Source organism: Balearica regulorum, chromosome 1 (assembly GCF_011004875.1).
Source record: "Balearica regulorum gibbericeps isolate bBalReg1 chromosome 1, bBalReg1.pri, whole genome shotgun sequence".
Lineage (NCBI taxonomy): Eukaryota > Metazoa > Chordata > Aves > Gruiformes > Gruidae > Balearica > Balearica regulorum.
The window spans coordinates 42,758,294-42,785,938 of NC_046184.1; the positions used below are offsets into that span (position 1 = coordinate 42,758,294).

The window sequence follows — 27,645 nt, forward strand, 5'->3', positions numbered from 1 at the left end:
CAAAATGCATCACTGTAAGGATGTTTAGGCAGACGATGGAAGAAGTTTTATTTCAAGGAGTTTAGCAGTTTAGAGTGTGACTTTATGTTAGCAATTTTTTCTTGAATATGGAGTAACCTAGTCACTCATCTAGTTTGTCTCAACTTTATTCAGAACAGTCTTTAAAATGCAAGAATATAAGAAGGTGAAAATAGTTCTGATGGCTTAATTTTTATTTTTATTTTTTAATTAAAGTAGCAGCATTCTATCTTAGAACTTGGCAAATCTAGTCATATGGGAAATTAATTAATCTGGATTTTTATCCACCTTTCTATTGGCAACTGTAACAGAAGCAAAAGATTCAAGAATCTGACGTATTTCAAGTATGTAGGCTGATAACACTGAGGTCTCTTAAGCTTTTTTTCGTACTGAAGTAATTTTAACATGTAATTTTCATTTTATGGGTTTCCAAAATACCTTTAGCATTGAAATCTCCTAAGTAAATATAGTTTGCAACCACTATCTATGTAGGCTAGGAATGTCACAGGTTTCTAGCTGCTTTCACAGTGTAGTTTTAGCATGAGTATTTAGTCATTCTACCTTTCTTGTCCAGTTCTAGACATTCACTTCGAAAGTGAATATATAAATTTTAATTGAATAACTTTCAGTCTTGACCCTTCATCTGGACAGGTTGAAAGCGGGAATTTCCCATGAACTTTGAAGATAAAAGTGAGGAAAATGTTTTTATGATGTATTTTGCAGTATCCCATATAGTACGTATTTTGATGGGAATTGTTTTTTAGAAGTAGTAGTTCAGGATTTACATTTTATAAGTTGAAACTTACCATGTGACATTGCTTCTACTTTACAGGTCATTCTTTGATCACTCCATGCACAGTGCACTGCCTCTTGGAATATACTTGGCAACGAAATTCTGGATGTATGTGACGTGGTTCTTCTGGTTTTGGAATGATATCCTTTTTTGTGTACAGTAATAAGTAATATGTTTTCATGTTAGTAGTATGAGGTAATGCCTAGATATATCCTACATATAAGAGTAAGTAAACAAATTCAAATTTTTAAATGGCTATCTCCATTAAACATTGTTTTCTGTATCGATGGTAATTATTTTATCATTCTAAAACTGCACGCTATTTCTTTGCTTTGGTAAGTGAAAGATTTCCCTTAAAAATGGCTCAAAATTGTCTGCAAAATTTCCTGTGCTCTACCAATTTCTTAAGTGGGTAAAATGTGAGCAACTCTATGAATATGCTCTGGAAATTTCATGATATGTATCAATTACAGTGGAATTAGCTTTAGAGTTGGTTCTTCATAAAGATTTTGCAAATTCCATTTCATGATAACTTTAGATATATTTGTTAATTGTATTTTCAGTCTTTGAAGATGTGTATATTAGCAGCACTAGATTATAGAGATTCTGCATATGCCCATTTTTTTGGTTTTGACCGTCTGCCTAGGTAGGAACTTTGCATACTCACAGGGGTAGAAGTTGATTCAGAGTTCACTGAAGGATGTCAGTTATGCACTGTAAGGAAATAGATTAAAATTTTTAAACAACTTTCTTGGGTATTGTAATTACAATACCCAAGAAAATAAAATAGACATTTAATGTTCTATTAAATGTTTAATACAGTTGAAGTGAACTTAATATTTATGATGGATGTTGGCTTGACTTTTCTAGAAACTGGTTTTCTTTTCACCCTCAAAGGAATTACCATGAAATAGGAGAGTAGCAGTGCAACCCTTTTAACATCTTGTTAAGATGTTCTCCAACCTTAGCTAAATGACCCTCACATTTCTAGGCTGGGAACAGAGGAGACCCTGCTTCCATGCTGCCTTTGGCTTCCATGCTGACAGTGTTTGCAAAGGTGCTGCTGTGAATAGTAGCAGTCCCGTGTGACTGGAGAGGACTGCGTTTAAAAAAACTAAAAATGAAAATCTAGTAGCTGTTAAGTAAAAAGAAAATAAAAATATTTCTATCAATAGTAGCATGAGAATGTCTTGAAATAGTTATTTAGAAATGGTCCTACTGCCACTCTCTCTGTCTGGCCTGATTTTCTATGTTTTTACTCAGTTAAATTTACTAGTAACTGCAGAATGAGGAAAGCAAGTACAAAATGAATATGAAAAACATTTTAAAAAGCAGTGGTTAAAAATGGAGATATACTTTTCCAGTTTTTATGGGATGGAGTAGAACCGTCTAAATATGTCATGTCTCTAGACTGAAATTGCTTTTCCGTTCTTTTTGTTAAGAAAACCTGACTTTTGGCAAATAGTAAAATACAAGTTTCTGAGGCAGTTATAACTACATCATCGCTCTTCTGAACCTCAACTCTTCATACATTGTAGATTTTCTTTAGAAACTTGCATTTGCTAATGCTGCTACATATTTTGGGTTGCAAATGTTGCGTTACTGTGAAATGCTTTCTTGTGCTAACATAACAGCAGCTTCAACCAAATCTAAGAATGTGTGCAACTTTAAATCAAAGTCCTTGACCATATTAAAATGGCTGCGCAGCCAACACAACTTGATGATAGCCTCTATCTTGATGTAGGAAGTTTTCCCTTGAGGCTAGCAAATTGTGAGATTTTTATCCTGAAGCTCATATTTTCTTCATGTTTGTACCAACTTGCCTAGATCTTTATTTCTGTTAGCCATTCTGATTAATGTCACTTGAAGTTTGGGGGTTTTTTGTCACAGAATAATGTTCATTGTCCACAAGAAGTAGTAACCATAGAAAATTAATTACCCTAATAAACTCTGACTTCAAAATGTCAATAGAATACTGTCCCGCTTCTGTGATTTAAGGTAGGTGCCTCAAAATCTTTGCAACAGTCTTTTTGTACGCAGAAATAGTAGTCTGAAAACTTCAGTTACTAATTGCTTTCATTAGAGCTGAAACAATTGTCTGTGACAAGCAGTTTTTGAGACTTGGTGCTTGAGGCTGTCTTCCTTTAATTGATGATTTTTAATTGGAAGTCTTTGTAATAGGATTCCAAATTCATTATTCTTCTTCAGGAAAATTGCCCTGTAGCTTTATTGGAAAAAAGAAATTGCATGCCTGCTCTATTTTTATAGCATGAGGCACAGCATTGTGATTGGAGAAAGGATTCTTGTATTTTTACAGCTTTGTATGATTACTTACAGCAGACCAGAGTTCAAGTGATAAAACCTGTCCTAGTAGTTTTCACAAATTCTGACTATCTTTTGCTCAGGAAAAAAAAAGTTTCTAACCTTAAACAACTACCATGAATTACCTTACTGGAACTTGATATTCAAACTAAAACAGTCTGAACTGCTGCAAGTGTTACTTTATTATTCAGGTGTTGGTAAGAATTTTCTTGTCGATATGTTGAAGGTGTCTGGAAGACCATCTGGTCTTCTGGGTTTAATCCTGATGAAACGGAAAAGGGCAATCAAAACAATGTATCATAAAGAACAAACAAACCACAGATTAGCAGTGCATTTTCTTGAATTTCAGGGTTGTCACATGAAAAATAAGTCTATACATTCTAAGGCTTAATATTGTGTCTTCTAAAAGACCAATCTCGAAAGTAAATTCAAACAGTTTAGATGAATCTAATGTACTGAAGTTTTGTAAATGTTTCCATTCTATTGGATTTTTCTCAGCAGCTTCTGAGTCTGGTGTATTTGTTAGAATAGAAATCCTATTCTTGCTGGGAACGAGGAAGTTACGATCTGTGTATTTATGGATATATGAGTCTCTGGTCCTATGCTTCCCTGCCACTGTTTTGCTGCCGGTTTGCTGCTTCCCTTTAACTGTATTTCGCCCGTAACAAAGGATAGTTATGTCTTGCTCTGTTAGTGTATTCTAATTGTCTACTGTTTGCAGAGTAGGGGGAAAAAAACCCTCAAAAATCCTACACGCTAAATCACTATGTTTTAATTCAGGTTTATTTTTAAAGGGGAAAAAATAAAGATTTGGAAGTACACTTTTAATAATGTGAGACTAGAATTTCACATTTCATTCTTTTTCATTAGCATTTATAGGTAGAACGTTCTCTCGTGTCCTGTAAAAGTTCAGGGCACATGTATTGAGTTCATATCTCAGTTGTTCATGCAGTCTTTTCAGTTCCAGCTGAACAAATAGTGCTTGTTATATCAGAAGGTTCTTATACTGCTGTGTTTTTCTAAGATGTCAGGGTTTGCTGCAACCTAAAATATTCACAGTATTTTTTTTTTCATTCTATCACTTCCATTTGGTGCAAATGGGAGTGTGCAATTTTCATTAATTAAGCTTTTTTTTGGTATAGTGTATGACTTGCAGTGCTGAGATAATGAGATGATATGAGCCAATTTGTAATCTTTAAAATAATTTATCATTGACTAATACCGTATTGATTATCTTATGTCAGATATACTTCATGTGTTGATGGGTTTTAGGTGAAAGAAAACAAACATTGCACACTTTTTCAATTAGTGATAATTTTAAAAATTGTAAGAGAATTCATGATTTTTGTGCTTTCACGAAGCTGTTACAATAGCATAGTGTTTTAAAAACTAATGAGCCAATTGGTACAGTTAAGCAGTTAAATACAAACCAACCCATTCATATTACCAAAATTAGCTTCAGGATAACATTGCATGTGGAAAGAAAGCAGCCAGCAGCCGTGTTTCTAGAGGAACCAAAGACCCCAAAAATCCAAACCCCACGCCCAGCTATCCAGAACTTCTATTCCCATGTCTAAATACTTTTTCTAAATTAAAAAATAAATAAATTTCTGGGATGAGGGAGATTGCAGTGAATGATTTTTTTTGGAGGGGAAGCTAATGAATTTTATGTTAGATAGAAGATGGAGGTAGAGAGCTTTTGCAGAGTTTCAGTTGATTAAAAATGGGTTTTGTCTAATAAATACATAGTCAAATGAGGCTTCTTGTGCAGCTATCTGCTGTTGTCTGCCTGGACTCCTGGATCCAGATGTACAACTGGTGGGAACTGGCAGGTTCATTAGCGTGTATTGATCTCTAACAGCTTCCACTGGCTGTGGATCTTTCTCTCTAGGAGAAAAGGACTTGAATACTGGATTTGTTGCTAGCTGAAGGGAGCATCTTGGTATATAATGTGCACTTTGGCTTGGTTTCAGACTCTTGTATGATATGTAGCTCTGATAGCAGGAAGCTGCCTGTGTTTGGGCCCTTTTAAATAGGCTTCAGATCAGGATGAAAAATTAGCTCATCGCATGTGTACCTCACTCGTGGGTTGTGGGGTGCTTGTGTGGTTTTCATTTTCTTTTTAATGAGATGGTCTTTTTGGTTCCAAGTGATTTCCTGGAGTAATTTTCAGCCTATTGTACCTGTTCTAATAATTAAAGCATATTGATTAGGACTAAAAGTAGGAAGTGTTTCACAGGTGTTTCTGCTTTGTCTCTCACAATGAAAACTGGGGTAGCCTCATAAAAGACAGCAAATTAGTGACAGAAGGTGAATGCCTGCTATATCATTTATTTTGCAACCCTTAATGACGTGGTAATGTATTTTTCCTTACGTAGTTTTAAATGAGGATGTTAGGACAAAAGGAGACACTCTCTGGAGAACCGATTCCCTACTCTGTAGCTAATGCAAACCTACAAGGGTTTCTTGCATCCAGAGAGTTTTGAGAGTTGCTCAGTTGTTAAAATCTCTTTGGAAGTAAACTTCAGAGGGGAGTTCAACATCATTTTAGATACCTCTAGTGTGGACTTCCGTATCTATTGAAGTTAGTTGTTTAAGCTCTCTTTGTAGTCAGTGGAGAAAAATAACCACTTGTGGGCACTGCTTCTCTGACTTAATTTAAATTATCTCGATACCAAAGATAGACTGGACATCGTTTTTTCCTTTCTGTTGTGTATGAAGGCATACTGAGTGATTTAAGGTAGGTGAGGTGCATTCCAGTTGGAGTTGTTTATCTACATCAGATGCCAGACATGTCCCAGGGAAGACAATTCTAACTTTCCTTTCTCCTTCAAAGTCGGGTTGGTTTTCTTTAAAACCTATGAGAAATGGGATTTTGAAGCTACTAGTGAAAAATACTGCTGACTTCGTCTTTCTCCATTTACATAGTTACTGCTCATCTATACTTAACTCTACTTTCTCACTCAGTCTCCTGACATCTCCCATCTTCGGCACAGAAGTACTTGATCTGCCGCCATTTACACTGTCAGCGTTGCACTCATCTGACACCACCACAATAAAAGGAAAGGCAGAACTTAGACTCTGCGGGGAGTCTCTTACGCTCTCTGTATTTTATGGAGTAAAATGAGGGAAGCATAAGTTCAGAAAAATTCTGCATACTGACTTTCTACTCATGTGGCTTGGATCCATGGACTTCTTTATCACACAGGTTGTCCGAATTTTAGTCAGTTAAAAAACAATTCCAAAACTTTAAGGTTAAAAAAAACCCTTTTACTGGATAGAAAATAAATTGTCTTTCCCCTATCTTCTTTAACAGTCTAGACATGACGTATAGTAAATATGAATGAGTCGTATAGTTTTTTCAATTGTATCTTTATTGTTTGTAACAGATGTCTGATTAAGGTATTTTTAATAAAAAAAAAGTTTTCACTGTTGTGGCAAAAACCATGGTGATACTTTTAGTATTCTAAAGAAAACGTAATCTTTCTCTAGCTATACAAATAAGTTCAACCAGCTTATTCTTGGCAGCAGGTAATTTTAGAAGAAAAATAAGAAGAAATTAGATTATATAAGTATTAAAGTCAGAGCTTTTAATCTGTAATGTATCAAATAGAACTGTGAGCGTTTAGTTTATAGTATAGCTGGTGGGGTTTTTTCCCCCATTATAAAATTGCTGGAAACAGCTTGTTAGAGGAAAGATTAATTAGCCTTTACTGAGTTAATACTAACATTATACTATATAAGGTACACGATTAAAATTTTAACTTAACTTGCCAATATTTTTTTATTAGAAAGTCACAGCTAATTCCTTACCAGAAGGAAAACAAAAGTTATTTGGGATACTCTTCACATGAACAATGAGACTTTGTTAGCAATTCAGAAGTCAAAAAGAGGCCTTACTGGAATTGCTCATATTTCAAGGTTCTTTCACATCACATCAGAAGCAGTGTAGAAAGATTTGAGATACTTACTGTTATTCTATAGAAATTATTTTTTTAAACTTAATATTTGCTTATATCTATATCATGTAGATTTTTTTAACCAGTGGTTTATGTGATTTTTTCTTAATACTACTTAATACTACTTTATTAATACTAAAAAACATTTTTTCCAGTAGAGTCAAACAGAATAGAATGTACTTGTAGATGTATAGTAGATTTGAGTATTCTAACTTTGTGAAGCATGCAAAAAAATGAGGTTTTTGTTGTTGTCTTTCAAGTATTATATACCAATTCAGTACAGATTGCCACGTAATGCTTGTATATGCAGGGTTTTGTGATGCAAACACACAATATATTAAACTTTAATTACAGTAGAAGTTCTAATGACTACTGAAGTAGAGAGAAACACATATGTTACTCAGAATATAGTGTCGTTTGGGTGTGGAGTGATTTGTGCCTGGGAGATAAGTGTCCTTTTTTCCTGATTAATGCTGTAGAGGCCTCTGCCACCACAACTTTGTCAAATATGACATCTCCTTGCAGTTAGGACTGACACCTGACAGGTATCTTTAGTCAGGTTGGTCAGGTCTTTTGTAGGTTTATCAGAGGAAGTAATTTTCCACCTTTGTGGAAGAGGCATGTCTGAAGTATTTGGTTTTTCAACATCATTGCTAAGAAATGTCCAATGTTGTAAGACTGGGCATGTTGTATGGAAAGTCATTCAACACAGGAAATCTATTTTAAAACTAATGGTTATTTTCTGTCTTTATATGGTAATTGATTTTATAAACACTCCCAGAGAATGCTAAATCCTGTGTTTTGCTAAGTATTACATGTATTAGTATGTTAAAAATAACTTTCATTGATGTAAAATATGGGTATCGCCTTATAATAGGACCAGGTTTCAGACAGTACCTTTCCTGGAGATAAGTGGTGTTGAGATGTGATTGCCACTCAACAGTGGTCGTTGCAGCACAATTCCTTCTATGGCTTGAAACAGTCCTTTCGTGATGTAATGGGTATGTCGAGCCACTCTACACATAGGCAGTCAAATGACGATCTTATAAATAGAGCTCTGAAATGTTTACTGTGAAAACAGGAAATACTTTTAAGAAGATAAATTTCATGGAATTTATTTAAATGGGAAAATAATTACAAAAACTGAACTGTCATTATTCATTCTTTAGATGGATGACTGCTTTAGAAATGCTTCATAGAGAACAGCATTTTAAAAAAGTAAGTTTTCAAGTTTGAGCACTAGAAAATACTGAATACCAAGCTAGTTCTCATGGCAGTGCTAGATTTTGTTAATTCCAAAGACAGTGACTCAAGGGTGTTCGTAAAAATTAAATGTATTAGAATTTTATTTCAGAAGTATCAGTGGGTATTTTCAAGAGGACATTTGGTTTTAAACTTTAGATTCCTTGACTTCAAACACATCTCAATTTTTTCTTTATACATCTTCCCTTCCTCGCTAATAGCGTTGCACTTTTCTACAATTTTGGAAAATCCTGGAAATCTGATCCGGGAATCATCAAAGCCACTGAAGAACAAAAGAAAAAGGTAAAGCCACAAGATATGTGAAACTTGATCTTCAGCAGCCTGCCACCAGTTGGTCAGAGTAGTTTGCTCTTCAGTACACAAAATTTCAATAAGTTGTTGTGTAACAAAAAGTCTGAAATGTTGGAAAGTTTTCCTTTCACTTCTCATCCAGGTTTCTTTTTCTACATTTGGAATATATGTGCAAGTGCTTGCTGGTCCAGAGTTATGTTTAGGTCGTTTTCAGTAACAAAATTGCAGCTTAGATTTTCAAGATTAAAAAGTTTAAAAAGCAGTTGAGTGAAAATGAAAATGTGAAATTTCAGAATTTTCCCTTCCTAAAACAAGTGACCCATTATGGGATAAGTGTTAGTTAATTTGATTCTGAAAAAAATTCCAGGCCTTAAAGCACCTCTAGGGTTTTTTTTTCCTTTTGGTTTAAATATTAGAGAAAATATGGATTATCTAATGGAATCTTTAGCATTTCTAATTTTTTTTTTGTGTTGAAGTACATTGTCCTCAGCAGCCAAACTCAGCATTGAATATTGCAAAATCATACAAGCAGCAGAAATATTTTATTTGTTTCATTTTCAGCAAGTTTCCTAGAAGCTCACATCCCACCAAAAGTGAGTTTTGTACTTCTCCTTGATGCTCGTGTGTGAAAACACCTGTGTGGATTGAAATCTGACACTTGGAATTATGGCCTTATGTAGTGATAAACTTTTAATAGCCTTTTAAAGATGGTTGTGATACTTAAGCAATTTTTGTTTTCTCTGATAGATTATTACTGAGTTGATAGTCAATGTGCAGATTTACTTTTGCAAATTCCCTTTCTGTTACTGCAAATTTCCAAAGTAAGTTCCAGACTAAATTCTCTTCCTTCAACTGGACTAAATTAAATAGAAGAGCCAGCAACTGCACTTTGTTTCAGATTCAGCAAATTGCACAAATATGCAATTCATTTGATCTACTTGCTGAAGTGGCTAAGTGTGGTTACAAAAGCCTTGCTGAACTGAATAGGAATTGTAAAATGCAACTTCTTCAGTCAGATGCGTATGGCTATGGATGTTTTGGATGTCTTACATTGCAGCTAACCAAATTGTGAAACGATCTGTTATCGGGGCATAAACCACTGTAGGGTCTGTGTCTTACCTTTGTGCAGTGTACTGCTTTCTCATGCTATTGTAATTTCTCTCCAAATGTTTTATGTTGAGTTAGCATTTTAGCTTATTTTGCAATAAGCAACTAAAAAAGTTATTTTAATTCCAGATGACCAAGTTAAGTATGTTTGGAAATATGTAGTAAGCAACAATTTCAGATGTTTATTCTTCTGCTATGTCATGGCCTTTCTTCTGTGTTACAAAATAACCCAGGTCACTCTTAAAACAATTCCAAATTTTCAAAATCAAATATTAATAGTTCAAAAGCACACAAAAATAGACCCAACATGTACAAACCGCAAAAATGTGGCTCTAACATGAGTACTCCTCCGTCTCTATCCTTTAATCTCTAAGGAGACTTATATTTAGGTGGTTTATCTGCTCTTGTTCAGTTCAGGTCTGAGCTTTGGGGTCTTGCTTGTGGACAATACTGAACTCCACTGCTGAGCATCACAACATGTACATTCCTTCGTGCATCCTTTCGTTAGTCTGTAGTGTATACTCCCATTGAAATTGTCCAAAATATATTAAGGTATCAAAAGCTACATCAGCAGCATTGAAATCATGGTAGATATGTCTTGTTGGATTTTTTGTTCTCTGTTCATCTGATTTTTTCACAAAAGTTACTCTTTATGAGGGATGCTCTTTTATTTCCAGTCCTGTAGTGGGAAATGTTGTTAGAGCAGTGAGGGATGGCAGAGAGGGATGCGAAAGGGATGTAGAGTTCTGAAGTTGCCGAGATGCAAGAGGGACACAGTAGGGCTCACGAATGCCAGTGGCTGGTTGGAGAGGAGATCTCAAGGGTTGCAGTGGTGGAGGCAAGAATACTGGGCCAATTGCAAATGGAAATAAAACAAGTGAGCAGAAAAACCAGTCCAATTTTCAGAGCTTAGAAGTGTTAGAAAACTGTAAAGATTGTTCCTCATCTACCCAAGATCAGCAGGGAAAGCATTAAGACACTGATTTACTCCTGGACTGGTGACTGTTGCTTTTACTGGTTACTTTCAGGAAAAGTTTTGGTAAATTTTTCCTAACCAGTTATTAAGCATAGTATTTTGGAGGAAAACTTCTGTGGCTTCAGTCAAGATACCCGTCTTAGTGGTCATCATCTAATTAAGGAAGTTACATTTATATCGCTATGGTGAGAAAATAGTTGTGAGGATTATTTTATTGCTTCTGCAGTTAGAAACCACCTTGATGCATAAGATATGCATGGTTTGAAAGGGAACAGTAGGTTAATCTGTTTGCCATTAGGGTATGTATGCTAAATAAATTCCTTTTGGTTCAAGGAAGGCTATTCTGGCAAAAGATGTTTTCAGGATATTTTCCATATGTTGCAAACGTCATTTAAGTCTCATGCAGCACAAATTTCAGCTGCTGAATTTTAAAACTTGTTGGAAACCATTTAATGGTATGCTAGGTTCCTTCTATTCCAACAACGAAGTGGGTACTGAAGGAGTATACAAAATAAAAACAGCTATCGTTTGTGTGAAGGTATAGGCATGCTTCAAGTGGTACCTACTTCTGTGTATCACTTGACCCATAAGTACAGCAGTATCTGTAAGAGGAGGTTTGGTTTGCATTATTTCTTTTCTTTCTTGAAGCTTCAATGTCTGAGGAAAGAGATGAATATAGATTTAAAGGTTTTGATGGGATACATCTGGAAAGAAAGTCTAGTTTTTAGACTGGCTGATCCTGCTAGCTAGTTTTGGTTGTGTTCCTGTTTAGAAATTCAGCTGCATTAATTTTAATTAGTTTAACAACAGGTTAGTCAAACTGGTGCTAATCACAGCATGGATTTATCAAAATTAATATAAACTTGCTTTTTCTCTAATTAAACCTAGCTAGAGTAGAAATAAGTATAAACTAGAATTAATTTAGAAGTGTGCATATGGGTTTAACAAAGTAGGTTTAAAAACAGTTTCAGCTGAATTTAAGTTGTTCCTGTGTGTAGACAGTACCTGAAATGAATAGAGTTCACAACCCTGGGTCTCAGAAGCAGCAATTACAATGGTTGTCAGCATTTGTTTATATGCTAAATTCTAACTTCTTTTTTTTTCTTTGCAGACAATAGTAGAACTTGCAGAGACAGGAAGTCTGGACCTCAGTATATTCTGCAGTACCTGCTTGGTAGAGTATTTTTAAATCAATTGCAGCACCGATTTTTTTTTTTTTTTTTTTTAATGCTAGGCCAGAGTTAGATGTTCCTAGACTGAACACATTTTTTAGCCTTAATAATGCAATTTCAAGGGCAGGATTTATTTGTAATCTTTAATTTAAAGCGGTATTTTCAATAAATAATATATAGGTACACAACCAAAAAAACCCCAAAACCCTGCAACAATAAGAGGGAAAAAAAAGATCACTGTGGAAATAACTTGCCAGTGTCGAAATGCAAGTATCCAATATATCTACACAGATAGTTGGTTATACACCTCACAGGTTTGGAAAAATCACAGGTGACATTCCACCACCTCTGTAACTCACAGTAAAATTATGTGGTGCTTCTAGTAAAATATTTTTTTTTCTAAAATATTTCTCAATGTGGCAGTAATCAGGAGGGCAAAAATATCTTAACTTTTGTAAAGCCTGCCAAATTGCGAGCAAATGCTTTTCTTAGACTAGTTAATACTTAGTTTCACCAGAGAAAATTTAAAAGAGAAGAACTGCTTAAGGGGAAAAAAAAAGTAACCAATAGTAAATGTAATAAGTTTCTTTTTTAGAAAGGTAATTAGTAAATTATCAAGGTTATCAGTGTTATATGCTCTGACCTATGTAGAACATGAGTGATGTTAATATATATATTGAATCTGGAAAATTATGTACAGATGTGGCACCTTAAAAATTAGATGTATGTATGTAAATTTATATCTCAGAACACTTAATATCAGTTCTTTTTTTGATTGCCATTTTATATTTCTTTCAAAACATAACCTTTTAAAAACACTGTTGGGAGTAATTTATCATTTTAAGTTCCACTTGTTGAGTCATATTCCTGTCTTTAGAAAATAAGCTGGAAGAGTTTATGTTAGAGCTCAGTTAAGAATGACACTGACAGAAAAGTGGAACTTAAACTCATTCTCTATTTTCACTGTTAAAAAGCTGAAATGAAACTGGTTGCTATAGAAAGCTCAATAGCTGGAGGGGATAGGAGAAATTCGGGGAAAAAAATCCTTTTTATAACAAAAACAGTGTGAAAATCATTTCAGTGAGGTGGTATAGATGTTTGTGTTAAATAGTTATAGATTAAGCTTAAGAGCTAATATTGCTTTAAAATTAGCATAAAGTTGGAAGTTTTCTAAGGGGTTAACAATAGAAAAATCAATTTACATCTAAATTTGGGGGGAGGGGTTCTATATAAAAATGTCAGTTGTTTATTTCTATTCTAAACAAATGTCAAAAACCATTACAGATACGGAAGCCAGTGAGGTCCAAACACTGTGGTGTATGCAATCGGTGTATAGCGAAGTTTGATCACCACTGCCCGTGGGTGGGTAATTGTGTAGGTGAGTAGTTTGCTAAAATATGATGTTGTCTAAACAGTTAAAGAAGGGAAAAGCTTCTGACATTGACTCTGGGTGTTGTGCAGGGTTATGTCCGTTCTCATTTCATGATGAAAGTGACTTGGCTTCTGCCAAAGTCTGAGAAAAACTGTTGAGGACGTGTGGTAGCAGGAAAAACGTTTTCAATATTGAGCTTAATTTTTTTTCTACATGCAATTCTTTGCATTGGTCTCATTTGTATTGCCTATTATATACGCATCCTCAAAATTTTTCTCATTTCACTTTCCTATCTCTATATTTTTATCAGCACAAACGCTAGTAATTAAAAGACGCAAAGCTTGACTGCTTTGTAATGTTTGCAGAAGAGGCATGTACCGATTCCACAACTGTTATCCATTACATAAGATAAAAATTTTTGTCTTTATCAATAGTTTTCAGTAATTTAATAGGAAAGTATATGTGTTAAAAAATTGTTAGTTAGATACAGAATGACTTCCTATTGAGGTATTCTCTTTTTGACCTCCCAGGTAGTCATTTATTCTCCCCAGTAATGATGAAAGGAGCAGATATAGAACAGGCATAAAGTCTCCAAATGCTGCTATTCCCTGTCATACGTTTTGAGAAACTTATTTGAAAGCCATTATATTATGCAGGGAGTACTGAAAACTTCACAGCTAGGAAATGAATGCAGCTTGCTTCATTGGTTTATTTTTTTAGGACACAAGCAGAGGTAACTTTAATCTTGGGGAGGAATTAGGACCCAGATTCATTGACAGCCAGTAAATGCTTCATTGTAGTCCTTCCAAATATATATAATAATGGATAGTCACAGTAGTTTGGTCTTATGATCAAGAGTAAAATAGTCAATGCTGGATTTGAATTGTGATAGAGCATCACTACAGTCTCACTGAGATGGACTTCTATCACTCCCTTCTATTTCATATTTCCTACTGATGTTACTACCTGAGCTACTTTTGATTTATATTTTAGATGTTTTACAATGAAGAACTAAGACATTTTTAATTAAAACAGGCAGAGGGGCATGGGCTCAGGTTTTGGAGAGTGTTTAATGATGGTTTGTTTTGCAAGAGTGCTAAGGAATACTTGTCAATGGGACAGAAAGATCTGGTATTTTAATCAGTAGCTGAAAAAGTATGAAAAACAGATGGGGGAGGAAGGACCTTAGTTTGTGAGTAATGGGGGATTAAGTTAGGTGGAGGAAATGGTTTTTAAAAAACAATGGTGATGGAAAAGTAGAATCCTCCTACTAGTGGTCTTGTACAGATTGGGATAACTGGATGTAAAAGTAAACCTTAGGACGCTTGAAAGTAGGCTGGGAAAAAAGCGTTAGAAATCACACTGCGGGAACAGTCCTGAACTGGAGGGAGCAGTGGTCTGAATGACCTTATGTGGCTTTTCTGTCTCTCTCAGCTTCATACATGGTGACTCTGAGCATAAGATTACAAAACAGAATCCATTCTTAAAACAACATTCCTGGTATGTTTGCCAAAAAAGGGAAACATGAATCATGCCTTTCTGGAAAGCTGGAATTTGGAAATGTTTTGCGTAGTCTTCCTCTGAATGTGTTAGAAGGATAAGAATTTTACTAAAGATAGGACTGAGAAATATTCTAAGACTGTGTACAGACACTCTAAAATAAATCCTTTGGGGATAAAATTTGCCACGTAAAGAGATTGAGACAGAATATTTTTACCATTCTGCAGAGATTGACAAAAAGTGCAGACTATTTGAAAAATAAATAAATTGGCAATCAGGGCAAAATAGTTTCATCATCCCTGCAAAATTTTAGTTCAAATTAGAGTAAGCAAGTCTCTAAAGGTGATTATATCTATCTTTTTAACAGAGTATCAAAATGGCATTATGGTTTTTACAGTTGTTTGTTTGAAAATGAAAAATAACAGATTTTATTAAACTTGCGGTTATATTTCAAACTCAAATTGCAGACCTGCAGCAAATTTAGTTTTCAAGTAATAGCATAAAGGCAGCTAGAGCCAAATTTTAAACCGTTATGTTGCATGGGTTATGCTGACTTTGTACTGAATTATTGTTCTGATAGCAGTGACTCAGAAGGTAGGTCTTGCGTGTATGAAAAATTATTTTATGGTATAGAATAGTGATCACTATCTCCCCCCCAATAATGATGCTTCTCCAACGGGCTCAAAGTAGGAAAAAAATAAGAAATGAACAAACCATCTAAATCATGCAATATAACTCCATCAGTAAAAAAACCCCAGTTATCTTTAATATATGTTATTACTTATGTATAATATAAGCACAACCATATAAAAGAAATTAGCAGCACTTCTTACAGTGTTGTTTTAACTGTGGAGGACAACTGACTGCGTTCCTGCCAGTCCAGGGTGAAACTGTAGAGAACAGTGCTGTTGTTTTGCCCAATCTTATTTGAGATACAGAAGAAAGGCAGTTGCTCTACTTTCTTTTTCCAGTCTTTTTTTATCTGTGACCAAGGTTGTACCTGTCTCATTTGTAGGTTTAAATGCTACACGTATGTTTTTACCAAATACAGACGGATTTCCTGTTAAGCAGAATTTGGTTTAGTATTATTGCAGACACTGCTGAAAGGAGCATCTCATCAGATGCCTCTCAGATGAACCTCTAGGTCCCCATTTAACTTCTCTTTTTTAAAAAACATGTTTTATGATACTTAATGGTTCTGAAATTTAGAATGCAAATGAAAGTGATACCTTAGGGACATTCCCAACACTGTTTCTCATATGCTCTTAGGTGACTGAAGGCTGTGTTACAATGTATTTTATGTCTGAACGAACTTGTTTGATTTTCAAGGAAATGTCTTGTGTTTAGTCTAGCTTGTGTTGTTTGTGTAGTTTTCCTCATCTCTTATTTATATAGTCTTTCAGTTCACTTGCTAAAAGCACTTGATTATTTTCTGCCTCCAGAGGATGCTCTTGTTTTAGCAGGCAAAACATTTGACATAATGAAGAAGTAGATGCTGTGCCGGTAGATGATGACAGCCAAGTCTTTTGTAGCCCATTATCATCTCTGTGGGTTTAGTTTACAGCCTAGAGCTGTTGGAAGGTTGCGACAGTGGACATATTTTACAAACAGAAGGAAGGCCGAGTATTTCAGAATTATGATGTACACACATAAGAGACATCTTTTTAGCTCTATTCATGTTAAAAATAGATTAGTTTTTTAGTAACTGAATTTTCTTGCATTTAAATTCTGTCTTAAGCAGAATGGTTTTTATCCCATTCATTATTTTAGCCAGGTTGTTAGGCCTCGTCGGTTCAGTTACATGTATTTGTTTTACAAGATCTATTAGATACTCTATTTTTGGCTAGCTTCAACAAGCAGGTTTAAACCTAAATTGTGAGTTAGCTTATTATCAAGGGAGGTTGTATATTTATTCAGATTTCTATTTCTTTTAAGAAAGTGAACTCTGCAGTCTGACGATTTTTTAATGGAATTTTAAAAACATTTATTGATGTGTAATTCCTGGCTGTTCAGGGCTCTGCAACAGCTGTCACTGACATTGTTCTAAATATTGTCTATCAATAATTTTATTAGCTTGTGAAAGAGGTTACAAATGAAATGCATTTGTGTGAATTGCAGCTGTAATGTGACAGAAATTGAAGAAAAGAAAACCTTACTTTGTTGTCTGAGAAGTAAAAAACCCCAAAACATAAGTAAACCAGCTAATTTTACTGTCTTGAAGTTATATTGGCTTAGTATTGGAGAGTAATGTTTCTGTATATGACAATAAGCAGTACTTCTAAGCAAGCAATTGAACTTTGTGGTGTAGTGTTGTCTTTCTGAAACGTGATCTCTGTTGTTGTGCAACTTTAGGAGCAGGGAACCATCGCTATTTCATGGGATACCTGTTTTTCCTGCTTTTTATGATCTGCTGGATGATTTATGGATGTATCTCTTGTGAGTAAATGTGGTTTTTTTGCTTCTTATTAATTGCTTATAAATATCTTGTTTATCTCCTGATACAGATTTTTAAAGATTTCTGCCTTATCAGAGTTTTGCATATTTTTATTCTGGAATAGAACCGCATATTAATAATTGACTATATTGGGTATTTTAAGTTAGATGATGATGGGGGTTTTTGTCCTAATTTTTTTTTTCTTCATCACAGCCAAGTATGTGCATATGTCATGTATTCAAGGAGTTGGGAAAGGAAGAGAGAGCAAGTAAAACTATTTTGGCACATTGTCATTTTCTTACTTAATACATTCTAATGTGGCCATTATGTTGATGTACAGTAAACATATCTTAAATCTTCTGTATGATTTTTAACACTTTGTTTTTTCTCTAGACTGGGGTTTCCACTGTGAGACAAGTTATGCAAAAGATGGATTTTGGACCTATATTACACAGATTGCTACCTGTTCTCCATGGATGTTCTGGATGTTTCTAAACAGTGTTTTTCACTTCATGTGGGTGGCTGTGTTACTCATGTGTCAGATGTATCAGGTATGAAAGAGCACTTCATTTGTAATGCTGAGTCTTAAGAGTGACATAAGAATATCAAATACTTCTGTCATTTACATTTTAATGTTCATTATGCAAGACCAAGCGTTCAGTCTCTCAGCCTCGCTGGAGGAGACTACGGATCTGTTGTCTCTGGATATTAGGCATCATTCACTTCTCATTCACTTCTGGGTTTTTTTTTTCGGAAGAAGTTGAAATACCTGCCTCTGGCTTTCCATTCTCAGAATGACAAAAAGGCAAAACAGACCAGTGAAGGGCAATAAAGACTAATAGAGGATAAGATCTGTGGGTCGAACTTGGAATAATGCAGTGTGTCGTTAGCAGAAAGAGGATGGTAACTTCAAAGGGGATGCAATAATTTCTTACCCTGCTTCAGTGTGATTTGTGATCACATTACTGTAATCTGACCAAATCCAAGTTTTTCTTTGTCTTTTTTAACGAAAGACATGGAAGCATATAAGCATGACTTTAAAGTCTTTCAGTATGACCTGTCATTAACGAGCCATGAGACTTGCCGGTTTAATCTTTCCAGAGATCCTGGAAATAAAAATAATCTTCTAAGGCTTGGGTAAAAATTTTCAGGAAATTTAAGTTTTATCGTCCTTTCTCTACAGTATTCATCATTTACAACGTATGATGGAATTGATAAAAATACTCTAATTTGCTGCTTTTGGTTTGCAACTGCACAGCCCCTACTCTTGCTGCTTTTTTTTTTCCTCTCTCTCTGCTGTAAAGTTTTGACTTGTCCTTCTTATTGAACTGGCCAGGATTATTGCCAAAACACTACCTATTATCTTAGAAAATTAGTTAAAAAGCTTTACTTCCTACTTAAAAAGTTGCCATTAAGAGTACATGTTCTACGTACATAGTCAGGAAACTTTACTGGTTTTCATGGAGGTGAAGAAGATGCTTGAGAGATTAAGTACGTGCAAATGAGGCAAGCCAGCCCAAACTTAACTTTCTCAATGTTCTTGCTTTTGTAACATGCAGTAGGGTTGGCTTTTTATATTCCACTAGGAATTAGAAGATTTTAACTTGCTGCAGTATAAGGCTACTAAGGGAGTTTTCAAGTTTTTGTTTCCAATTATTTCACTTTACAGTGAACTCCAGTTTTATGTAAGATACCCTTTTAGGCTAAAGTAGTTGGAAAGCTGTTACAGCAAATCATAACCTTTGGGCCAAATGATTGTGTAAAAAGGAAAAATGCAAACCCACCCCCCCACACACCTTTTTCTGGTCATCTTTTTATCTTGTGGACAGAAAAGTTATGTTACTGCAACAAATTTATAAATGGGGGAAAAAATATACTACTGGAGCTATAACCAGAATGTCAGGAGGAAAAGAAAGTGATTCAAATGCTGTGTAAAGTAACTCTTGAATCTGTTATTTACAATACACTTCAGCTGACAATATAATAAAGGCATCTCTTTATTACGAACTTAGAAGTCACAGTTTAGTCAATGATGATGATTTATTTCTGATCACTTTTGAAATTAAACCTTTTTACAATCTGGTACAGCTGTTGTATGGTGGTTTACGTTGGGACCTGATAATTTCCACAGACAAAAATTACTTCTTCAGAAGAAGGAACAGAAAAAGTAAATTTGGTCCTCCTTTTTACTCTCTCATGCAGGGCTTCTTTACATGTTTTTACGTGAGCTAAATCGCTTATTCTTTTTCCTGTCTTCAGATATCTTGCTTAGGTATCACTACAAATGAAAGAATGAATGCAAGAAGATACAAGCACTTTAAAGTTACAACCACATCTATTGAAAGCCCATTCAAGTAAGTTTTAAGGTGTAAACATGCATTTCTCATTTGCGTAGCCATGCATATGCTTGAATTGTGCAGCTTGTTGAAACAGAACGTAGCTAAATGCTTTAGAGTATTTTCACTACTTGGAATGCTGAATCTGTCAGCTATTTTTACAGTAGCACGTTCTATCCAGTTAAAGGAAGCGATAAACGTTTTGTAGTGACTCTAAACAGGGATGCATAAACACAGAAAAGAATACTTTCCAGCTGTGGTCATATTTTGCTGTAGAGTTTATGGGGAAATACATTGAAAACATCCTCTTTATAAATCAGATACCCAAACCAGGGGTAGTTGCTTACTGCATGGTGTTGATGTTGACCTGGATCTTCACTTCCACAAAATGGCACTTTCTCCTGATTAATATTTAATGTGCTGTTGAATTTGCTCTTGCTCTCTTTGCTGTGAGAAAAGAGGCAGCACTTCCTGCTCAGGAGGAAGAGCATGGGCAAAGCTATTTGTGAGGAAGGAAGCAGGACGTCCCAGGAACTGAAGTGGGTGTTGGTGGGTGAGACATGGGCTTTTGGGTATCAGTAAGTAGAGGGTAGGTTGGGATTCTGGTTTCTGTAGTGGTGAGGGTGCACACTGAGAGAGGGGGGCTCAGGATGATGTATCACTGGGACGGGAATACGGCAGCATAGAGCAGTATGCTCTATGCTCCTTGCGGAGCCAAAGCAGGAAATAAATGAAGGCATGAGGGTGAAATATTGGTGAGTTGAGGGCACGTTATAAAAGGAGCAGAGAAAGCACAGAAGCATGTCTCATCCCACTGCATATTCTGTGTCTCCTGTGGGAGCTGCTGCTCTTTCAGGTGACACCCAGGGGAAGAGGAGATAGGAGTTCTTGTTGCAATTTGGTTTTTGTGCTAGAAGAGAATTTTGTATGATCTTTTTTTAATATCTCTCCATATAAAACTTTTAGTGAGAAGCAAACAAGCATCTCTGTACAGTTGCAGTCTTCCTACAGATTAGAGTTGTAACAAAACCAGATAATTATTTTGCTTGAAGAACAGAAGGTGGTGCACAGTATAGGAAAAACCTACTGGTTTTATCCCCAAATTAATGTCACATTCACAAACCATTTTCACTTAAATAGCTGGTATTATAAAAAAGACTTCTGAAAATAACACCAGATGTCTACAATAACTGACTTGGCATCACCTGTCAGGTGAAGCAGTGACATCAAGTAGTTGTCATCTCCTTGTTGCTTAGACCTGTTCTTGCATATATCATAACATGAGCTTCTCTTCCAGAAAATGAATCTATTCAGCCCATGTGTAATTAAGTTAAAAAAAAAGTTTGAATGTTGATGTAGGTATCTTAAATATTTGACAATGAATTGATTCAGCAGCAGACAGCACTTGAATATTTCATTTAATTCAGATAATGCTTTCTTAATTTTATGTTGTCTAGGGACTTAATTGATCTTAGACCTGTGGCTGGTAAGCTAGTATGTACGACAGAAATAGATATTAATAAAAATGGCAATTATTCTAGGAAGACATTCACTTTGTGCTGTTTTGTCTTGAATCCTTCCATCCATCCAGTGCAACTTTCCTCTTAGAAAGGGATCTGAATCCCCATACTACGCTATGCTACATGATGGTGCACTCGCAATACCATGTTACATTTCTCCATACAGTTTTGGTAGACAGTGGAAGAAAGTTAGTGTCTTAGTTGTGTCCAAGGATCAAATGTTCATCGGTCTGGGGACTACTTCTTATTTCAGAACCTGGTCATCAGCAAGCACTAAGATAATTCTTAACTGAATTGGTTTTCTACAGTTAGGAACTTAAAGGGTGAAGAATGGAATTTGTAGGTAGATAAAAAATGTTGTGCTTAATTAGGTGAGCTATGATATTGCTTACTAACGTGTGCTTTTGTTTTGTTTTTAGCCATGGATGTATAAGGAACGTTATAGACTTCTTTGAATTCAGATGCTGTGGTCTTTTTCGGCCTGTTATTGTGGACTGGACAAGGCAGTATACAATAGAATATGACCAGACTTCAGGATCAGGCTACCAGCTAGTGTAGCACCACCTTCATCCTGTGAGCATATCATATCTGAGTGGTGCCTGAAAAATTTTCTCTCTCTCTCGAATCCGCATCCCTTGAAGAGTAGCATGCTATGTGTAGGGCTGATGATGAATCTTAAGGTACCTTCTCTTCATCAGAATTTTATTAACAAAAATAAAAATGGACAGAATAAACTGCCAAACCTGATAAGGAAGAGGAGGAAGATCAAAAAGGGATTTTAACAGTTCTTAACATGACATTCGCGACAGCATATTCACAGTATTTGTTGTTGAGTTTTTTATTTAAAGTCTTTCACAATGGAGCATGAGATTATTGAAGTATTGACATAAGTAGTTACGTTGTGCTGAGCAGAAGAATTTATATCCCAATATGAATAATTCCACTGAAACAAGAATCTAGACTATAAAAGTAAATTTCATCATGCAGAGTTCACTGATCACTATGTTGTAGGTCCTGTAATGTGATTTTTTAATACAGATTTTCTGTAGTATTATGTACATTGAAAAATGTGCTTTTCAGTACTGTTATAAACATCATGTGGTGGGAATCCCCTGTAACATGTTAAGTTATAGCAGTAGGGCACATCAGATAATGTTGAGAAAAAAATACGGTGCCCACGTTTTTTGGTAATTTTTTTTGCCACCAGTTAGCGGTACAACTAAATACTTGTAATAACCCTGTTCTGAGATTATATAGTCTGAAATAAACAATTGCACAAATAAGGAAAGCTCTTCTGTCAAAGTGAAAGCCCTGCTTAAATGCATGATACACCTGTAAAACTAGATTACAGTATATAATGCTCAGGAGAAAAGTGGAAAAAATTCATTATCTTTGAAGTAATCGTATAAGCAACTTACAAACTAGCAATGTTTCAATATCAGGTTTGGTTCTCGTACAGTACAGTGTAGTGTAATTGGAGGCATGTTGGAAGAGAAGTTGCACGGGGGATACCACAGATGTGAAAGCAAAAATCTCAATTATGAAAAGACATGATAGTTTTAAATTGAATGCAACTGCAGAAAAAACACCCGAAGTTTTCTGAAACACTTACTTTGCTTGGATGTAAAATAATGGAAACCAAACCTTGAAAAAAAATATAAAAATTTAAAAATCCCCATAATAGCACACACACACAGAAAATGTAATGCAGCATTCTGAAGAAGATGGTGTATTGGCACATGGAAATCACCCTTAATTTCCTTTGTTAAGTTCTCATGCTACAGATATGTTTGGAAGGTAAGGAACGATCTGAAATTGCATTCCAAAGGGGCTTTTCTTGAATGTGATGCACTGATTTTTGTTAATGGTGTTTTCATATACTCATAGTGAATTGTTCACTGCTTCCTTAACTATTGTTTACAGAGAGACTGAGAATCAGGTTAGTTCTCTTCTAAGTGCTGTAGCAACCCAGTGGTTCGAGAAACCTGTGAGGGGAGTTTGGGGAGGGACCTGAAAGCAGATGTCTGAGACCAGTGTAAAGAATGTGTATCTGTATATAAATAATTTATCAAATAGTTTTCTCTCTGTGAGTGTGTGTTTAGTGTATTTAAAGCTGCTCATTTTCATTTTATTCAACCAAAAAAAAAAGTGTAGGAAGATATCTAATGAGCTTTTAGTGATGTTCAATATTGCTGTTAATAGGCATTATGCCCTGCAAATTCACTGCATGTTTGATGCTTGGCAAAATTAGCGTTTTCTGTAATATGCAGATTACAGGTAATAAAGCAATCTAGTGGTATTCCCGGCCCTTGCCTTAGTAAGAGGAGCAGTGAAACTGTAAATAGTTGATGTTCAGTATTTGCAAGTAAATTTTTTTCTGTAGTTGTTCATTGATCTCAAGACACACACTTAGTTTGCAAGTACCAGATATCAGGATTTACAGAAGTGCAGCGTTAGAGTACTTGAATGTTTAATACTGGAAAAATCAACATCGTCTTGGACACAGTTTTAATGGGAGAGATTTGCGTGTAGGAGTGGCAAGAATCTTTTGCTATTTTTGTCAGACAAAATTTGTAATCCTAACGAAGATGCATTCTGTTTCAGTGAAAACAGTTGACATCAGTTACTCGTATTTTTTTCTAATCAGAAAAAAGCATGAAGACTTTACAATGTTGTTTATTTTAATCACCAGTAATGTTCTGCATATTTGTTCATAATTTTTTTTTTTTTTTCACATTTCTGTTAGGGGTCGGTTGACTTGAAGAACTTCAATCCACTTTATTAAGTATCACTTAGCACCAGAAGAGCAGTTCAGTACGTGATACAAGTTTTGGTTTTAGTTGCCCAGTAGCATTAACTGCCATGAATTGTGTCATGCAGTCCATGTCAAAAATGTTTGCAAAAGAAGAGGTGATCTTTGGTAGTACGTAGTGAGTTGTGCACTATTTACTTGTTAATAGCTCTCTGGTGCTGTTTTTGTAAAGACCTGCAGAATTTGAGCAATGGTAGGTAGTTGTGAAAATTAACTTGCATATATATGGATTCAGGATGTATGAAATTTCCAGTGCAAAATGTAACTTGTCTTGAGTAACACTGAATCTTTTGATGTGAAATCATAACATCAAGCAGGGGGGGAGCCAACTATGCAGCATTTTTCTGTCAAGTAATCAAACTTACAATTCAGTTGTCGAACCAAAACTGCATTGCTTCTGAAATTTATCAAAGCTGATCCAGACCAACAGCAGATCAGACCAACTTAATCTGACATAGGTAGAATAAATGGGAATTTTGTCTTGGCCCTAAACATGTGCTGTTTCTTTGCAGGTTTCTGTATTCTTTGATGTCCACCAGATTATATTTTTTTTTTCAGTTAATGTGTAAAACAGCATCACTACATTTTAAGCTATGGATTTTTTGTATATTCTTTATTTATAACTGTGCCAAGTATTATTTTAATACTGTCGAGATCTTGATGTATTACATTGTGAACAAACAAATCTGTAAAATGTTTAATAAATTAGCTCTCCTTACATAAATTAAATCTGTTAAATTTTGTAAGTTATTAATCAAATAAATATTGACTCTTAGATGCAGTGTTTGTCTTGACTTGGGATGTGATTTCACACAGTGTTGTTCCTGTCCAATTTCAGAAGCTGTACTATGAGAAAATAGCTGCTATCTTGCGTCTTATTTTTGTAAAGTCTATTTCCAGAAAGATTGATACGTGTCTTAGAGCATCCACCCAATTCTGTGCTGATAGGAAATCCAGTAAACTACTGTGTTTCAGTGAAGTGTACCTTTGTACTTCCAATTACAGTTACCATTCAATGATTAGATACTCCTTTCTTTTGAGTAAAGATGGTGGCAAGATAACGTTTCTTAAGGGAGAATTGCTTTTAGAGAGCGTTTCAGGTGTAATGACATTTGAGGTATTCTAAGGGTAAACAAGACACCCACATAGGGCTAGTAGGTATGACCAAGGTGTCTGCTTCTAGGTGGCACTTCCAGGAGACAGAATACCTTAACTCTTCCGGTCTGTGCTGAAGGTTAGATTTTGAGTAGAAACAAGGTAACCATCCAAGTTGGATTTTAATCAGGATATCCATAACCCGCAATATGTATTAAAGTATAAGGCTAGGGCTTCAGAGCACACCTAACGGGGAGAAAAAGTCTCTGTTTTCCGCTGGGTGTGGGTTCGATATTGACATTGAGAATTGGTGCTGTTCTCCCCTTCCCCAAGCAATAGTTCTGGTGAGGCTGAGTCCAGGCTTTTCTCTGCTGACCACCCTTTGACTTGTCCGGTAAAGATCAGGGAAAGTGCCGTGTTTTTTAAAAAAGACATTCCGTACTGAAGATCTGCGTCAGAGGTTTCCCGTGCTCTGCCAGAGCAGTTGCTGCTCTTGGGAGGTATGGGTGGGCTCCTCATGACTTGAGAGCTGGTTACTTGGTTTGTTTTAGTTGGGAAGAAGCCTGCCCTCTGCACCCTCATTATGGCTTGATTAAAGTTCACTCCCTCACACCTCCCATGAGCTGCCTTTAAGTAAAATCAGATTTGCTATGAAGTCAGAATGCTTGCATTTGGGTTTTATCCACCTTTGCCTACTGAGTGGAGATCAGTTAAAATTGCACTAATTCCAGGTTGAATTCATTTGCATTATCTTACAAGCTAGTGCCTTATTCACACTGCCTCCAATCCTATGTTCTACTTCAGATCTCCAGGTCATAAAGTACTTTTGAGAAACGATCTCTCCTGGAATTAGGGCTCCAGACTGAGACTACTCAAAGCATTACTCCAGTCTGGGCTGAGCTTTTATTTATCCGTGTTTTGTTGTTGTTGAAAAGTTGACAGTAACCAAGTGAAAGCACTTCAGTGTATGGTACGCATTTCTCTTGACAGGTATATTGTCTTTATGGCTACAAGTTTTCATTTTTCCTTCATTTCCCTGTCTTTCTGTGGTTAAATTATGTAACTTGTTGGGACATAGAGCAGTGCGGAGCTGTGAGTTATCACTATGACTCCCTCTAGGAAATGAAAGCCTGTGATTTTTAGTGATTTAAATCACTTCCCATCATTTCTTATGTTCATTTTTCTAAGAATTGAAAGTTGTTTTTTATTGGTAAATTAACAATATGTTAGATGCCTGTTTTTGTCAGCATAAATTACACCTGCCCACGCTGCTGATGTGGCAGGTTTAGATTCACTACAGTACCTACATCAACTAATGGGGAGCAGTTTCATCTGCTCGGTAGCGTGTCAAGAGCATTATTTTGGTTTCTGTGTATCAAACAGTGCTGCGCAGCATTTTATAATGCTGTTCCAGAGAAGAGAAGCAGGTAACAAGTCTATGGAAAGGGGATATTGTCATTGTTTTCATGTCCTTGGCTGCTGGGACCTGGACACCGCTTCTAGGTTAGAGCTGTCCTTGCTCAGGTTGGAAGAGTTGGAGGGGATCAACCCTTCCTGCACAAGTTGGCAAAGCAGAAAAGTAACTTTTTTTAGGAGAAAAGTATTGAGATCATCAGCACGAGTAGCAGGAATAAAGGTCTCTGCCCAGGTTTCCTGGGCTGTGTTGTTGCTTGCTGCATCGCTCCCACCCCAAATGTGTGCTGCTTCTGCCTTGCTGATGTCTTTTTCAGTTGTAATCGTTCCCTCTCTGTGAACTGTACAAGCTCTTGGCTCACATTTTGAGCCGTCTGTCTGTTCTTCCTCATATCCGCATTGTTCCTTTGTAACCCGTACAAAATGCTCTTTGTGTATTATTTTGACTAGTACGTATTTCTCTAATCAGGCTTTTGGCTTGCACTGCTTCGCTAACCTCAGACTGCAGTCGTAGATTTTGCTTGAAAAATCTGCCTTAGACTGTGCTGACACACTTGCTTACCATTTTATTGTACCGTTCCCAGTCTTGAATGTGCCTCCATAAATTCACTCCGTGAAGGTTTCTTTTGCCCCCCAGAGATAGCAGCCTACTTCCCAAATCAGAAAAAGTTTCAAATCTCATCTTATCTTTAACTAACTTCTGTTGGGCGTGATGAGAGGTGACACTGGACCTCCTCCCTCCACCCTGGGACACCATGTGGGTTGTAGCCACTGGGATGGAGCTCGTGCCCCCCCACAGCTGTGGTTGGCCTCTGGTGAAGCCCTTGCCGGGCAATAGCACATCCCTTCACTGGAAGCTCAGCCCTCACAGGCTCGTGGTAGGAGCTGCCCCAGCCCCCAGAAGAAGCCAAGGTCTTCTGTAAGCTTTCCACTCAAGATCTGGCTAAGGCAAAAGTAATTGTCTCCTAATCATAGACCTTTAGGAACTGCTGCTAATAGACACATTAGCAGAGACAAGGACCCTGACTGTTACGGCTTTCACCCAGCTGGTGTGCTTGCATGGGGTAGATCTACACTGCATTTGACGTGTTTAATTGCTATTGCTCCTTACCCATCAGCTTGAGTTCAAGTCACATTAGCTACCAGAGTGTTCAAAGGTAGGATTTTATCCTGCTCTGTTGTTGCACTACAGCTAATTTGTCAGGCACCATCCTCAAGAAGCTGAAACCCTCCACGATCTTCAGGGAGCTGAGGGTTCTAAC

At 36.1% G+C, this 27,645-nt stretch overlaps 1 protein-coding gene and 1 long non-coding RNA gene across 2 annotated transcripts in view; one reads left to right on the plus strand and one right to left on the minus strand.

The window, feature by feature from the left end:
• The window catches only part of ZDHHC17 (zDHHC palmitoyltransferase 17), a 72,952-nt gene extending 48,302 nt beyond the window's left edge, over positions 1-24,650 (plus strand). The window contains exons 10-17 of the mRNA XM_075747332.1: positions 851-951; positions 8,513-8,637; positions 11,841-11,903; positions 13,186-13,279; positions 17,126-17,209; positions 17,601-17,758; positions 19,467-19,561; positions 21,483-24,650. Of these exons, the coding sequence (XP_075603447.1) occupies positions 851-951; positions 8,513-8,637; positions 11,841-11,903; positions 13,186-13,279; positions 17,126-17,209; positions 17,601-17,758; positions 19,467-19,561; positions 21,483-21,621 (859 nt within the window). The 3' untranslated portion in view covers positions 21,622-24,650. The remainder of the gene's footprint in view (positions 1-850; positions 952-8,512; positions 8,638-11,840; positions 11,904-13,185; positions 13,280-17,125; positions 17,210-17,600; positions 17,759-19,466; positions 19,562-21,482) is intronic.
• On the minus strand, positions 943-7,969 carry LOC142600929 (uncharacterized). Its single transcript, XR_012834421.1, has 4 exons — positions 7,484-7,969; positions 5,211-5,321; positions 3,259-3,395; positions 943-1,024 (listed from the first exon to the last, which is right to left on the minus strand). It is a non-coding gene; the product is annotated as an uncharacterized LOC142600929 (long non-coding RNA).
• Positions 24,651-27,645: the final 2,995 nt, after the last annotated feature.